Below are 17,977 nucleotides of genomic sequence, written 5' to 3' on the forward strand. Positions count from 1 at the left end.
ATGATAAAGGTGAATGTATTTTCCGTCCTTAAAATGTTGGCCTCGAAACAACAGAGGCCCGCGCATTTCTTGAGGGTGCACTTTCAAGGTGTAGCGTGGAGCTAGGGCATCTTGCAATTTTTGCATCTCAGGAATGCCACAGGGTGTGTCTTTGGACAGTCCGGCTTGTTGTAACAGGAGTTCTGCTTCATTTCGTTGTTTGGCTCGGTCGGATTGTTGAATAGTTTTCCAGGTTCTTTTCCATTCTACCGTGTCGTTCTTGTTGGCATAGGTTCGTCCCACCACGATGGCACGGGCTAAACACATCTGGTCATGAGGGTTGTTAATTCGGACGAGACTTGTTTTGGTGTTGCGAAGGTCGTCCACCAATAAGACCTTTTTGCGTCCTGTCCCTTGAGGAAGAGAGACGTGAGCCATTTTCAGTGTGGCTTTACCATCGGTGATGTCAAACTTGTCATTGGATTGTTGCACCTGTTGTATCTTGTCCATGACTTTGGAAGGGGTCAGTTCTGCAGGTCTGCTAAACTCGATCCAAACAGGGGATTTCAAGCTGTCGTGTTGTATGGATAGTGTCAAGCGATCGTCTTCTTTGGGTTGACATTGTCGCTTGAGTGTGGTGAGCAAAGAATCCCACATCTCGGTGATGAACCCTTCTGCTTTCTCCAACGGTACGTCGGACTTGAAATATTTAAACTTCACCGTGTAGGTGTAAGCCGTGGTTCTAAATTTTCTAGAGGAGCGCTTTTCCGTCTCTCGAATGTGATAGTACTTTTCAGGGTTGACTGGTGAACTTTGGTTTGGAGTAGACTCTCTCTGTCTGGTCGCAGACGTGGAAGGTGTTGGTTCAGGTTCGCTCATGTCTTCTATTTGAGCGAACACTTCTTTACGTGTGTGAGGCGATACGTCACTTCGCTGCCTCTTACGTTCTTCTTCTCTCTCACTGAAATCGTGCGATCGTTTCATCTCGATTGCTGATTCAGAAATGATTTAACCAAATTCATTCTTTCCATATATACCCTCTCTACCTCTCGTTGTGACAATGACTTGGTATATTTCACAAGGCAAGTGAAAGCCAAGCATATAGGAACCCAACGACAGCGTTGCGTCTTAAACACCTCATGCATCTTGACGACCCTTCGATTCAAACCCTACCACGAAAGAAAATAGTTGCAAGAAAAATAAAACAGACAGTTGGTGTCTTCAAGAGAGCTAGAGACGGCACTGTGTCGCTGGGACACGTACGTACGTACTCCAGAAAACTACGCTACTCGACAACGTGAGTGTGCTTGTCAAAATGTTTGAATAAGATTAAAAATGTTTGTCAGTTTCAAAACGCGAACCAGTACTGTGTCCGTTTAATATTTGATGTGGCAAGAAGAAATGGTACAATACGCAACAAAGGGTTTGTACGTTTACACTCCAATCTGTCTGTACTGCAATGGTAACAGCGCTCTTGCGTTGGCATTATTTTGCCACACTACCTTTTAAATAAAACAATGCATCACTCATCATAAACGATTTCATTGGCTATACTTATTTTCTTACCGCTTTCGCTTCGAATTGACTTCAGTACCTTTTCGCACAGCGACAAGATCGGACGTGTTTTTTTTATTCTGCGTCTGGTCGCTACACTACTTGCCCTGAATTTACAACCAAACAATGTGTTACACATTGTAATTGACTTCATTGGCTAACCGATATTTTACACTTCTGTCTCTGTTGATGTGAGTGTGCTTGTCAAAATGTTTGAGTAAGATTAAAAATGTTTGTTAGTTTCAAAACGCGAACCAGTACTGTGGCCGTTTAATATTTGATGTGGCAAGAAGAAATGGTACAGTACGCAACAAAGGGTTTGTATGTTTACACTCCAATCTGTCTGTACTGCAATGGTAACAGCGCTCTTGCGTTGGCATTATTTTGCCACACTACCTTACAAAAAACCCCAATGCATCACTCATCATAAACGATTTCATTGGCTAAACTTATTTTCTTACCGCTTTCGCTTCGAATTGACTTCAGTACCTTTTTGCACAGCGACAAGATCGGACGTGTTTTTTTTTTTTATTCTGCGGCTGGTCGCTACACTACTGTCAACAAGCCCTGAATTTACAACCAAACAATGTGTTACACATTGTAAGTGACTTCATTGGCTAACCGATATTTTACAATTCTGTCTCTATTGATGTGAGTGTGCTTGTCGAAATGTTTGAGTAAGATTAAAAATGTTTGTCAGTTTCAAAACGCGAACCAGTACTGTGGCCGTTTAACATTTGACGTGGCAAGAAGAAATGGTACAATACGCAACAAATGGTTTGTACGTTTACACTCCAATCTGTCTGCACTGCAATGGTAATAGCACACTTGCGTTGGTATTATTTTGCCACACTACCTTTAATAAAACCCCAATGCATCACTCATCATAAACGATTTCATTGGCTATACTTATTTTCTTACCGCTTTCGCTTCGAATTGACTTCAGTACCTTTTCGCACAGCGACAAGATCGGACGTGTTTTTTTTTATTCTGCGGCTGGTCGCTACTCTACTTGCCCTGAATTTACAATCAAACAATGTGTTACACACTGTAAGTGACTTCATTGGTCAGTCGATATTTTCCACCGCCTTAGCTTCAAATTGGTTTCACTTGTTATTCGCACCGTGAGATGATCAGACACGTTTTTCTGTACCTGACCATTAGTCACTTCACAAAGAATAAAACTAAAACACAAATGATCACGCCATGAGCGGCTCATGGAAATTATGTTAGTCATGTTACGAAATATAGCACGACTTGTTTGGATGTACTTTTCTGTGGTCACTCTTTAATTACATGCGTCTTCAGTTCACTCTTGTGATATTTTTTGTAAAGGGTGTATTTTTTCTATGGATGTGATTGTGTTATGTTCTATGTGTTCTTTTATGTTTTCAGTGATTTTACTTTATATCTATATTTTAATTTAGATGTATAGACTATGTAGTCTGAAATAAAGAATTCTTATCTTATCTTATGTAAATGGAATGAGTGTTTCTTTGAAACTTTCATAAGGAAAATGTGCCATAAAAACAAACGTACGTGTCGTCATATTTTTAAAGTAGGAATACATGATCTCTCTCTCTCTCTCTCTCTCATTGTAGTTTTGATTTATACCCTAATGGAATATGTTCCCGTTTGAAGATACCTCTCCAAAATTGTGATCAGTAGTCACCATAATTACGTGAACTGTTCGTCATGTCATTTTTTCAAAAGTTTACACTCTAAAAAATTGTAGAACGATTTTTTTTCTTCCATCAGTAAATCTTTGTATGAAATAAAAGCTTGAGTTTGCACAATTCTGGTATCTTAACTTTATCCGGTTTTGGAACTGCAATATGTCACGCAATTTTTTTTCTTTTAACGTTAGATTTACAGTTTTTCAGAAAAAGACAATCACACGGCTTTTTTAAGAATGAAACAAATGACATTGTACTGTATAACCCTGCCTATGGTTAACTCTGAATTCTAAAGTCAAAACATGGCTTCAGGAAAAAATGTAACAATGTTCGTCCTATATTCTCTCAGTTTACACTGAGGATAGGACGAACATTGTTACATTTTTTCCTGAAGCCATGTTTTGACTTTAGAATTCAGAGTTAACCATAGGCAGGGTTATACAGTACAATGTCATTTGTTTCATTCTTAAAAAAGCCGTGTGATTGTCTTTTTCTGAAAAACTGTAAATCTAACGTTAAAAGAAAAAAAATTGCGTGACATATTGCAGTTCCAAAACCGGATAAAGTTAAGATACCAGAATTGTGCAAACTCAAGCTTTTATTTCATACAAAGATTTACTGATGGAAGAAAAAAAATCGTTCCACAATGTTTTAGAGTGTAAACTTTTGAAAAAATGACATGACGAACAGTTCACGTAATTATGGTGACTACTGATCACAATTTTGGAGAGGTATCTTCAAACGGGAACATATTCCATTAGGGTATAAATCAAAACTACAATGAGAGAGAGAGAGAGAGAGAGAGAGATCATGTATTCCTACTTTAAAAATATGACGACACGTACGTTTGTTTTTATGGCACATTTTCCTTATGAAAGTTTCAAAGAAACACTCATTCCATTTACATAAGATAAGATAAGAATTCTTTATTTCAGACTACATAGTCTATACATCTAAATTAAAATATAGATATAAAGTAAAATCACTGAAAACATAAAAGAACACATAGAACATAACACAATCACATCCATAGAAAAAATACACCCTTTACAAAAAATATCACAAGAGTGAACTGAAGACGCATGTAATTAAAGAGTGACCACAGAAAAGTACATCCAAACAAGTCGTGCTATATTTCGTAACATGACTAACATAATTTCCATGAGCCGCTCATGGCGTGATCATTTGTGTTTTAGTTTTATTCTTTGTGAAGTGACTAATGGTCAGGTACAGAAAAACGTGTCTGATCATCTCACGGTGCGAATAACAAGTGAAACCAATTTGAAGCTAAGGCGGTGGAAAATATCGACTGACCAATGAAGTCACTTACAGTGTGTAACACATTGTTTGATTGTAAATTCAGGGCAAGTAGAGTAGCGACCAGCCGCAGAATAAAAAAAAACACGTCCGATCTTGTCGCTGTGCGAAAAGGTACTGAAGTCAATTCGAAGCGAAAGCGGTAAGAAAATAAGTATAGCCAATGAAATCGTTTATGATGAGTGATGCATTGGGGTTTTATTAAAGGTAGTGTGGCAAAATAATACCAACGCAAGTGTGCTATTACCATTGCAGTGCAGACAGATTGGAGTGTAAACGTACAAACCATTTGTTGCGTATTGTACCATTTCTTCTTGCCACGTCAAATGTTAAACGGCCACAGTACTGGTTCGCGTTTTGAAACTGACAAACATTTTTAATCTTACTCAAACATTTCGACAAGCACACTCACATCAATAGAGACAGAATTGTAAAATATCGGTTAGCCAATGAAGTCACTTACAATGTGTAACACATTGTTTGGTTGTAAATTCAGGGCTTGTTGACAGTAGTGTAGCGACCAGCCGCAGAATAAAAAAAAAAAACACGTCCGATCTTGTCGCTGTGCAAAAAGGTACTGAAGTCAATTCGAAGCGAAAGCGGTAAGAAAATAAGTTTAGCCAATGAAATCGTTTATGATGAGTGATGCATTGGGGTTTTTTGTAAGGTAGTGTGGCAAAATAATGCCAACGCAAGAGCGCTGTTACCATTGCAGTACAGACAGATTGGAGTGTAAACATACAAACCCTTTGTTGCGTACTGTACCATTTCTTCTTGCCACATCAAATATTAAACGGCCACAGTACTGGTTCGCGTTTTGAAACTAACAAACATTTTTAATCTTACTCAAACATTTTGACAAGCACACTCACATCAACAGAGACAGAAGTGTAAAATATCGGTTAGCCAATGAAGTCAATTACAATGTGTAACACATTGTTTGGTTGTAAATTCAGGGCAAGTAGTGTAGCGACCAGACGCAGAATAAAAAAACACGTCCGATCTTGTCGCTGTGCGAAAAGGTACTGAAGTCAATTCGAAGCGAAAGCGGTAAGAAAATAAGTATAGCCAATGAAATCGTTTATGATGAGTGATGCATTGTTTTATTTAAAAGGTAGTGTGGCAAAATAATGCCAACGCAAGAGCGCTGTTACCATTGCAGTACAGACAGATTGGAGTGTAAACGTACAAACCCTTTGTTGCGTATTGTACCATTTCTTCTTGCCACATCAAATATTAAACGGACACAGTACTGGTTCGCGTTTTGAAACTGACAAACATTTTTAATCTTATTCAAACATTTTGACAAGCACACTCACGTTGTCGAGTAGCGTAGTTTTCTGGAGTACGTACGTACGTGTCCCAGCGACACAGTGCCGTCTCTAGCTCTCTTGAAGACACCAACTGTCTGTTTTATTTTTCTTGCAACTATTTTCTTTCGTGGTAGGGTTTGAATCGAAGGGTCGTCAAGATGCATGAGGTGTTTAAGACGCAACGCTGTCGTTGGGTTCCTATATGCTTGGCTTTCACTTGCCTTGTGAAATATACCAAGTCATTGTCACAACGAGAGGTAGAGAGGGTATATATGGAAAGAATGAATTTGGTTAAATCATTTCTGAATCAGCAATCGAGATGAAACGATCGCACGATTTCAGTGAGAGAGAAGAAGAACGTAAGAGGCAGCGAAGTGACGTATCGCCTCACACACGTAAAGAAGTGTTCGCTCAAATAGAAGACATGAGCGAACCTGAACCAACACCTTCCACGTCTGCGACCAGACAGAGAGAGTCTACTCCAAACCAAAGTTCACCAGTCAACCCTGAAAAGTACTATCACATTCGAGAGACGGAAAAGCGCTCCTCTAGAAAATTTAGAACCACGGCTTACACCTACACGGTGAAGTTTAAATATTTCAAGTCCGACGTACCGTTGGAGAAAGCAGAAGGGTTCATCACCGAGATGTGGGATTCTTTGCTCACCACACTCAAGCGACAATGTCAACCCAAAGAAGACGATCGCTTGACACTATCCATACAACACGACAGCTTGAAATCCCCTGTTTGGATCGAGTTTAGCAGACCTGCAGAACTGACCCCTTCCAAAGTCATGGACAAGATACAACAGGTGCAACAATCCAATGACAAGTTTGACATCACCGATGGTAAAGCCACACTGAAAATGGCTCACGTCTCTCTTCCTCAAGGGACAGGACGCAAAAAGGTCTTATTGGTGGACGACCTTCGCAACACCAAAACAAGTCTCGTCCGAATTAACAACCCTCATGACCAGATGTGTTTAGCCCGTGCCATCGTGGTGGGACGAACCTATGCCAACAAGAACGACACGGTAGAATGGAAAAGAACCTGGAAAACTATTCAACAATCCGACCGAGCCAAACAACGAAATGAAGCAGAACTCCTGTTACAACAAGCCGGACTGTCCAAAGACACACCCTGTGGCATTCCTGAGATGCAAAAATTGCAAGATGCCCTAGCTCCACGCTACACCTTGAAAGTGCACCCTCAAGAAATGCGCGGGCCTCTGTTGTTTCGAGGCCAACATTTTAAGGACGGAAAATACATTCACCTTTATCATCACGATGAACATTTCGATACCATTACCAGTATCACCGGATTCCTGGGATATGTTTATTATTGTGAGAAATGTGACTATGGTTATAATAATCGAGAGCAACACAAACATTGTGGATGGAAATGCTCAGGATGTTTGGCCTCTCCACCCTGTCTGAGCGAAAAACCAGTGCCTTGTTCAACTTGTCTGCGCACGTTTGTCAGCCCTACCTGTTACCAACAACATTTGAAGACGCAAGGTTCACAGAAGAAATGCGCTTGTCAACTGCTGAGATTGTGCCCCGCGTGTGGACAAGGCATACGTACCAATAGTGTCAAGGCACACGTATGTTCAGGAAAGAAAAAATGTCACATTTGTCACCACATCGTGGACTTGGAACACCAATGTTACGTGCAAAAATACCAACCCCCACCAGAGAAAGAGGACGGTCACAAGAAGAAAGGCAATTTCATCTTTTTCGATTTCGAATGCATGCAAGAGACTGGCATTCACATTCCTAATTTCTGCGTGGCTCATCGAGCGTGCGAGAAGTGTATTCAAGAACCTATCTTCAGTTATTGCCCTCACTGCAGCAAAATTCCTGGAGGGCGTGAAAAAATCTTTCGAGGACCAAAGACGCTAGACGATTTTGCCAAATGGGTCTTAGACCCTATCGACAAGACATGGAGCAAAGAGGACATCGAACGTTACCGAGATTGTCATCGCCATGCCACAGTGATGGCTCACAATTTCTCCGGATACGATGGACAGTTTCTTTTGAGGTACTATACGGAACATGGCACCGAACGTCCTAAAGTCACTTTGAACGGAGCCAAAATCATCTTCATGCAAGTGGGACAAGTGCAGTTTAAAGATTCGATGAGTTACTTGGCCATGCCTTTGAGTCGAATGCCTAAAACGTTTGGAATGACAGAAATGGCTAAAGGGTACTTTCCACACTTTTTCAATACGGAAGCCAATCAACATGCCGTTCTACCCCATTTGCCTGAGGCTCACTATTACGACCCCGACAACATGCGTACCGAACAACGAGAAGATTTCTACGCTTGGTACCAGGCTCATGCCTCTGACCCCTTCGACTTTCAGGAAGAAATGTTAAAGTATTGTCGTTCCGACGTGGACATTTTACGGCGTTGCTGTGGAAAATTTCGAGAACTGTTCATGGAACACGGAGGGGTCGATCCTTTGAAAGAAGCTTGCACCATTGCCAAAGCGTGTTCCTTAGTGTACCGCCAACGATTCATGCCTCAAAAGACCGTGGCTGTCATCAGTCCTCAAACGACCAACTATGTCAAGCGTCAATACTCGGTCAAAGCCCTACGCTGGTTACATTACTTGTGCGACAAGGAAGGCAAATGGATTCAGCATGCCCGCAACGGAGGAGGCGAAAGGACCATCGGAACGTATTCGGTCGATGGCTGGGACTTAGAAAACCCCAAGATCGTGTATGAGTTTAACGGTTGCTTATTTCACGGATGTCCCGTCTGCTACCCTGACCGTGACACTAAAAATCAGTTTTTACAACGGACCATGGAAGACCTGTACGAGGACACTTGTCAGCGACGCTTGAAGTTAGAACAGCAAGGATACCAAGTGGTGGAAATGTGGGAACACGAATACGATCACCGTTTGAAAATCGATCCCGAGTTTAAACGTGTCGTGGAAAGTTACAAGCTGATGGACCCCCTGAACCCGAGGGATAGTTTGTACGGAGGAAGGACCAATGCCACCTGTTTGCTGTACCAAGCCGACGAAGAGAAAGGAGAAGAAATCAAATACTTGGATGTGTGTTCGCTGTATCCCTACGTGTGCAAATATTGTCACTTTCCTACAGGGCACCCGCGATTGCTGACGGAACACATCGACCTGGTCAACATTCGACAATACGAAGGCTTGATCAAGTGCAAAGTTTTGCCTCCCATGAACCTATACCATCCCGTCTTACCTCACCATTGTCAAGGCAAACTGATGTTTCCATTGTGCCGTACTTGTGCCGAAACGTGCAACCAAGATCAGCCTTGTCAGCACACCCAGGAAGAACGGGCCTTGACGGGAACCTGGGTCAGCATAGAATTGTTCAAAGCTATGGACATGGGATACCAACTGTTAGAAGTGTACGAAATTTGCCACTTTCCCAAGACACAACAATACCACAAGGGTGACCCTACTCAGAAAGGCATTTTCGCAGACTACGTGGATGCCTTTTTGAAACTGAAGCAAGAAGCCAGCGGCTATCCTTCCTGGTGTCACACTCCCGAAGACCAAATAAAATTCAAAGAGAAATACCGGGAACAAGAAGGCATCACTTTAGACCACATCGAGAAAAACGAAGGCAGGCGATCGTTTGCCAAAGTGATGTTAAATTGCTTGTGGGGTAAAATGGCACAACGACCGTGTTTACCCAAGACGGAATATTTGACAGAACCTTCCCGCTACTTCCAGATGATTCACGACAAAACCAAATACATGAAACACGTGGACGTCGTTCGAGAGAATTTAATCTTGGTCAATTACGAAGAAGATCTGGACTTTGTACAAGACGACCCTTTTGGAAATGTCATCATTGCGGCTTACGTGACAGCTCATGCTCGCTTAAAATTGTACGAAGCTTTAGAACTGTTAGGGGATCGCGTCCTGTACTTTGACACGGACAGTTGCATCTATATCGATCGACCGGGTCAGCAACACCCTAACATCGAAGGAGACCGTTTAGGAGCCTGGACAGACGAACATCCTGACGATAAGATTCTAAGTTTCGCGAGTGGCGGTCCTAAAAATTACGGCTACGAATACCGGGACCCACAAGGAGAAGTGCACACAGAGTGTAAAGTGAAAGGATTGACTCTGAATTATCGTACCAGTCGTGTGGTCAACTTTGGCGTATTGAAAGAAGCATTGCAGTCTGGAGAGGATGCAAACTTTAAAGTGACCACCTACCAGCCGAACAAGATTGTACGTTTACCCACTCACCACATCGTCAGTCGACCCTTGGAAAAAGTCTATCAAATCGTGTACCAGAAGCGAGTGCGACTTCCCAACCACTTTACTTTGCCGTACGGTCACATCAATATTGGTCAGCATATAAAAAAGGACAACGTCCAAGACCAACAGTTCATTGTCACTACTAAGACCAATTGAGAAAAAATGAATCCCTTCAAACAGCAAGTATAGAGCGTAAGACTCAAGTCCAATGAGAAACTCGGATGTGATTCTTTGCCTCACTATCACATCACCAATGCAGTAACACATCTTAGTTATTTATGTACTAACGCCATGACAAACTACGTGCAGCTAGTGAAACTTCCAGACCACAAAACTTTACCTTATGGACATACTGATATCACCCAGTATAAAAAGGGACGACTTCCAAGAACGACACTTCATTGTGAGGACAAGCAACGAGAAAGATGAATCACTCTACGCAGATAAAAAAAGAGAAGGAACAAACATCACTGACCTCTTTCACTACCATACCGTCACAGCAAAGTGCGTCCAAGAAGGGAAAGGATTCAGTAGACCTACAGGAGTATTTTAGCATCCAAATGACTCAGACAGCGACCTCAAGAAAATTTAGAACGACAACTTACACCTACACGGTGAAATTTGGAGACTTCGCGTCTGACATTTCAGCCGAGGAAGTAGCAGGTTTCATTACGGACCTACTTGACTCACTGTTAGAGGAACTCAAATGTCATTGCCAAGTCAAAGATCGAGGTCGTTTGAGCCTATCTATGTATCGCGACAGTTTGAACTCACCTGTATGTCTCGGATTTAGCACACCTGCAGAAATAACTTCGTCCAAACTTTTTAGGGCTATTGAAGACGTGCAGTCGATGAGAGGAAAATTTGACATCAACGAAGGAAAAGTAACCATTCATATGGTATACATTGTACCTCCATGGGAAGAAGACGATGACTGCACTTGATCTGCTTACTGATAAGTGTACCTAGCACGATGGATATAACAGCCGATTTATGAATGAAACGGATTAAGTGATGGGAAATATCTAGGCTGGGACACAAGTGCTAGCTGACCAGATTTTTAACAACGTGTGAGACGAATAGAGAGAGAGAAACATGAACTTTGTCCTATTTGATTGCATGTTACTTGTTTTGTGTTAGCTTTTTCTTATAAATGAACATTAAATGTAAACAGGTTTACTAGAGCCAAGAACTAAATAACTAGTAAATAGGTTTGTTTGATGTAGAAATGTTTATGTATTAAATGGATAGTGCTTAGACCAAAGCACAGGCCAGAGAGCCCATGTATATACTTGAATAAATGTTTTGAACCCATACAATAGACTTTTCTTTTTTGAGCCATTATTCTCTCTGTGAGGTTTGTTTTAGAACATTTCTGTCGTCTTTTCTGTGTGTTTAAATGTGTATTTGTATGTTTGTCCCTATCTACCCTTTGTCCTTACAAATACATTAAAATCCCTATAAAATGTTTTGACCCTATAAACCTCATGACGTCACCCAAAGATCAATTCCCATTGACATCCAGGTGACATTCCCATGTTCAATTTCCATTTACGACAAAGTGCAAACCCCATATTTTAACGTTAAAGTCCCATTGACGTTAAAGTACCGGTCCTGTTCAATTTCCATGTTCAATTCCCCTTGACGCTCTACAGTTCCATCCATGTTAAAATTTCCCATGTTAAATTCCCCTTGACGCCAGAGTGAATCGACTGTTTTTGCATGGTAAGTCCACTTGACGCTAGGGTGACCCCATATACTACTAGCGTCATTGGATAATTAAATAAAGCGACTGCTACTGAGCTACACCGTAAGTTTCTAAGACCACACAAAATGTTAAGTCTGAATGTAGAGGTAAAGAAAATGAAAAACGAAAATCGTTAAAAGTAAACTCACAATAATTAGAATCGGTGCTGTGCATTAAAAAGATTTCATTCCATCGGCGATAGAAGTAGACAATCTTATAGTGCCTCCTAAATTAACGCGAAATAAAAATATCATTGTTAAATTCCTTTAAAGCATGCAGTAATCTTTAAAACTGCTGGCTGATTACGTTTTCGCCGAATCCACCCTTCTGGGGTCTAGAAAAGTACAGCGGTAACAGGCTCACTTTAATTTGTACACAAATTATCTTGGGTTTCCCCCTCCCCCTCCGCAGTTGAAATACATACGATGGGAATTGATAAGTCATACACCACCTCAAATGTAACATCATACCTACAGCTTACGTATTGTTGCCTCCATGCAAAAAATGGAGTCTAAATCAGATTCAGCGCTTTCCTGCTTTTAAAGTATGGACGGGTACCTGAAAAACCGAGTTGTTCATCATTCTATGTGAATCGACAGATGAGGTATTTCAAAATAAAGGATACTATGATCATATCTTTATTTGTCTTCCGAATATACGTTCTAGTACGTATAAGAACGTGTGGTAGTCTATATATATATATATATATATATATATATATATATATATATATATATATATATATATATATATATATATATATATATATATATATATACACACACATACCATAATACCATACACGGAGAACTAAATTTGTGTAACTCACGCATTTAGATTTATAAAGGTACATGCAAATTGCGTCGAGCACATATTCAGAGAGAGAAGAAGAGAGGGTCCTTTTTGCTAATGTTAATAATACTTCAGTATTCCCTTTTAAACCCTTGAACTAAAGAAAATCGTTGGTTCTGGTAAATTACTTCCAAAGAATGTGTGTCCGACGAAATATACTCTGTATAATTACTATTACAAAAGCCTTAAATATTCGGATATGATGTAAATTATCCAGTTATATTTTATTTCTTACTACACTCTTTCGAAAGATAAAGATTCTGTTCTGGAAAAGAAAAAATTGTCACGAAACAACAATTATAATAAATATTTTACAAAAAATATTGTTCGATCCATTGTTTCTTGTATACTAAAGCACAATCATAAGCCGTACCAAGCCGGCTTACTACCCCTCTCCAGGCAAAGAAATGTTTAGGGTTTGGGTTTGTTTGTTTGTTTCAATTTTCTCGATAGAATCTTCTCAAAATAGAAAAATTATCTAAACAGTAGAAATCTTGTCGTTATTACTAAATGTAAGTTTTCAAAATTAGAAATATAACGAAAACATTTTTTTAAATAAAATTAAGATCTTGTTTTTACTAAGAAGCACACTTTTCTTGATAATGTTTTCGTTATTTCGAAATGATCTTTTAACAATAGCGAAATTATTTGTACGATAATTACACGACTTTTTTAAATGACGAAAATATATTGGTTACATCAAAAATATGAAATTTGTTACTTTCCCCCCCCCAAAAAAAACAAAAAACATTTTAGAAATAACAAACTTTCCCTTATTGCCAAAACATCCTTTCGAAACATGGGTTCCCCATCCGTAATAATCTCTTTCGTGAAAGGATAGTTAGAAATCATGACCAATTTATAAATAATTTAGATGGAATGAAAATGTTTTCCTCTACCCATCCAGCCACCAGGTAATTCATTCATTCATTCATTCACTCATTCATTCATTCATTCATTCATTCATTCGTTCGTTCGTTCGTTCGTTCGTTCGTTCGTTCGTTCGTTCGCTCGCTCGCTCGCTCGTTCATTCATTCATTCATTCATTCATTCATTCATTCATTCATTCATTCATTCATTCATTCATTCATATTTAATCTCTCTGTTAGTATTTCGTGATGCCTGGCAAGGGTAAGTTTCGTTCGTGGGAATGCTGTATTCTTCGTTATAAAATGATGGCAAACCTTTGCATCTTATCATTAATTGTTCAGTCATTTACTTATTCTAGTTTAATTTATTTTATAATTCTATGTTATGCATTCTTTTTATAGTGTGCTCATACTCAATTGCAATTTACAAATATTTACTGAAATTATAAAAATAGGGAAGGGTGGTGTATGGTCAGTCAGTGATACACAAACTTCAAATGAACAGGTAAAACTTAAAACCCGAATGAAAAGAGCGCTTTGGATTTATCGTATCAGATACTCGCGCACGCACGCACGCACGCACGCAAGTACACGTATATAAACACAGAAACGGTAAGAAAACTTGCGTTTGAGAACACGAATCGCTATCTTGTGACAGAATCCACAATACATACTTATATATATATATATATATATATATATATATATATATATATATATATATATATATATATATATATATATATATATATATATATATATATATATATATATATATATATATATATATATATATATATATATATATATATATATATATATATATATATAAGCTTAATTAAAATATAGGTGTTACACCTGTCTTATTTAAATTACTTATAGTTTCGGTTCAAGATAAACTTTAATATAACTCACTATAAATATATCGACGCTATCGCCTGTGACCAGAATTATAAACTTACGAGCAGATATAAAATCAATTTATTTATCGCTGATCAATACCGACTGCTACAGTGATATTCGTATAACTACTGTTGTTTATATTCGTCACCTGATTGCTGGAAAGTAAACATTAAAGAAACTAAATATAGTATTAAGTCTTTACGTTATGTATTGTTGTTACAAACTGAAACCTTTCCTGTTACTGGCCCATTATATATATATATATATATATATATATATATATATATATATATATATATATATATATATATATATATATATATATATATATATATATATATATATATATATATATATATATATATATATATATATATATATATATATATATATATATATATATATATATATATATGTATATGATACACATACACAAAGAAGAGTTATTAGATTTTGTTATTTATAAAGTCATCTGAGTAATGCCTTGACCCAAAAAAGAAAATAGTAAATAATGATTTATGTTTGAAGAGAAATTTCAAAAATATTTTAATTACTAGAATTTGACTACGAATATTTTTCATCCGATACCCTCACTCACAACCCGCCGCCACCATCACAAACAACGACCACCACCAACCCAACTGTGGCGGATCTAGGCCTATAACATTGTGCGCACACATCGGTGTAAGCGGTCAACATCTTACATTCCTTATGCGTGTACATGGCGAGTAACCATATTCCTCATAAAATAAAATTAAAATAATAGCACAAGAAACGTAAATATTGGATATTTGGAAAGCCAAGTCTAATGTAGTTCGAAAGAATACACATTATTTATCTTAGATTGTCAATTTTGCAAAGAAGGATGCAAAAGCATCAACAGTTACAGCAAAAAAAGTAGAAGGTTAACCTCTTTGCTAAAAAAGTGCACAAAGGTGTATGTGAAGAGATTTTGCAACATTTTCAACAGTATCCCTCCTTGCAACAGCTCATAGTGTATCTTACGTTGCAAACGAATCATGATAGAAAAATGACTTTTATACATGCAAACCGAAAAAGAAATGATGTAGAATTAATAAAAAAAGAAATTTAAAATTATTTTGATATGTATGCACTTGTAACAATAAAATTCTTTTCGATGCTAGAAAATATTTGTTCTCCTCTCTTGATGGCGGAAGTATATATTGTTTCCATATGTTGCAGAAAGTTCACCTAGAATAGCATGCCTGCTTTATCATTTAAGTTCTATGCTTAGCGAAGAGGTGTGTGTGTGTGTGTGTGTGTGTGTGTGTGTGTGTGTGTGTGATTTGGATTTTTAACATAGCTTTAACGATTTTTCAGTTATATCGCTACAATGTCTTAAATGTGAAAGTTTTTAGTAATGTCTAGCACTGGGATGTCATGTGACATGATGTCTCATCTAGTCACATTATCCTGACACCAGGCCGACAAGTCCTAACACTAACCTTTTAATGCTGAGCGTGAATCGAGACAGTTGTTAGTACCTTTTTCTATATGTCTTTGATATGACTCAGCATGGGTTCGAACCCGAGACCTCCGACATCCGAGACGGACGCTCTAACCACTTAGGCCACGGGAGGGGTTGCGAAGAGATGTTTCGGGCAAAGTTGTGCCTCGTTATTTGCGTTCATTGTATCTGGTCCAAAAATTACCGAAACCAACTGGATAAGTTCTTACCCAGTGTTAATTGGATCAAAACCTGCTTGATACATTTTTATCGTGTGTCAATTGGACCAAAACTTGCTGTATACCTTTTTCCCCGTGTTAATTCGATCAAAACCTATACCTACCGGACACCTTCTAACCCAGTGTGTAATGGACCAAAATATAATGTATGCGTTGTTAACTCAGTTTTATTTGGACCAAAACCTACAGGACACGTTCTTGCACAGTGGTAAATGTACAAAAAACTTATTAGAAAACGTTTTACCCAATGTTTATTGGACCAAAACCTACTCGATGCGTTCTTACTCAGTGTTAGTTGATCCAAAACCTACTGGATACGTTCTTACTCAGTGCTAACTGAACAGGTAATCACAGCTGGAAATGATCTTATCTAGTGTTAAGTGAAACAAAACAAACCGGACACGTTCTAACCCAGTGTTAACTGGAATAAAACCTACTGTATATGCTTGTTATTTTGTGTTATCTAGATCAAAACCCACTGGACAAGCTCATACACAGCATTAATAGGACCAAATCCTGCTGCACACGTTCTTACCCAGCATTAATAGGACCAAATCCTACTGAACACGTTCTTACCTAGCATTAATAGGACCAAAACCTACTGCACACGTTCTTACCCAGCATTAATAGGACCAAAACCTACTGCACACGTTCTTACCCAGCATTAATAGGACCAAATCCTACTGCACACGTTCTTATCCAGCATTAATAGGACCAAAACCTACTGCACACGTTCTTACCCAGCATTAATAGGACCAAAACCTACTGCACACGTTCTTACCCGACGTAATATAGTTGACCAGAACATATTGGACACGTTCTAACTCAGTGTTAAGTCTACTAAAATTTCACAGGATACGTTAACTGGACTAAAACCTACTGCACACGTTCTTATCCAGCATTAATAGGACCAAAACCTACTGCACACATTCTTACCCAGCGTAATATAGTTGACCAGAACATATTGGACACGTTCTAACTCAGTCTTACTGGACACGTTCTAACTCAGTGTTAAGTCTGCTAAAAATTCACTGGATACGTTCTTATCCAGTGTTAATTGGACTAAAACCTACTGTACACGTGCTTACCCAGTTTTAAATGGACTAAAAGCCTACTAGATGTTCTTACCTGGTGTTAATTGAGTATATATTAACATGCCTTGAATTTTGCTTGAAAAGTTTGTAATGAGATTATCGTGTAACTAAACTGGTTTTGTATGCAAGAGAGAGAGAGAGAGAGAGAGAGAGAGAGAGAGAGAGAGAGAGAGAGAGAGAGAGAGAGAGAGAGATGGATGTCAACAGAGTACATAAAGTTCATAGCTAATCTATCATGTTAAATAATTACCAAACTTTTAGAATCCATGTCTTCTTTGAATTGTCATCATTTGTGTGTCAGTTTTTCTGCATCTATTCCAATTCAAGATCGGTCTTTACTTGGTCTTAGTTTTCTTAGCACAATGCACGGGCTTAAGATCATTCGGAGACAGGTTATCACACCTTTTGGCGCGAATGTATTTACAGGTGGGTATCAGGCAATTGTGACAGGTGCACTTGTTTGTTATCAACAAGTACACGTTTACTGCGGTATTTATTTTTACTTGCGTTCTACGGATACGTAAATCACTACCTTCAGACCTTTCAATGAAAAGAAATGTTAAGTTTACGATTGCTAGCTAGGAACCTTGATGGTGTAAATAAAAGTTCGTGCAACATATAAAGTACACCTGTACATACATCTTCAGCTGGATAATAGTTATTTTTACGGCTTTTGTCTAGAATTATGCTAAGACAATAATCTGG

General features: G+C 38.6%; 1 protein-coding gene across 1 annotated transcript in view; it reads right to left on the bottom strand.

Annotated features, from left to right (window-relative positions):
- The window catches only part of LOC149795039 (ciliary-associated calcium-binding coiled-coil protein 1-like), a 61,675-nt gene extending 44,042 nt beyond the window's left edge, over positions 1 to 17,633 (bottom strand). The window contains exon 1 of the mRNA XM_089964715.1: positions 17,523 to 17,633. Within this exon, the coding sequence (XP_089820841.1) occupies positions 17,523 to 17,540 (18 nt within the window). The 5' untranslated portion in view covers positions 17,541 to 17,633. The remainder of the gene's footprint in view (positions 1 to 17,522) is intronic.
- Positions 17,634 to 17,977: the final 344 nt, after the last annotated feature.

This window comes from Sinohyriopsis cumingii, chromosome 7 (assembly GCF_028554795.1).
Source record: "Sinohyriopsis cumingii isolate HCF-2022 chromosome 7, ASM2855479v2, whole genome shotgun sequence".
NCBI lineage: Eukaryota > Metazoa > Mollusca > Bivalvia > Unionida > Unionidae > Sinohyriopsis > Sinohyriopsis cumingii.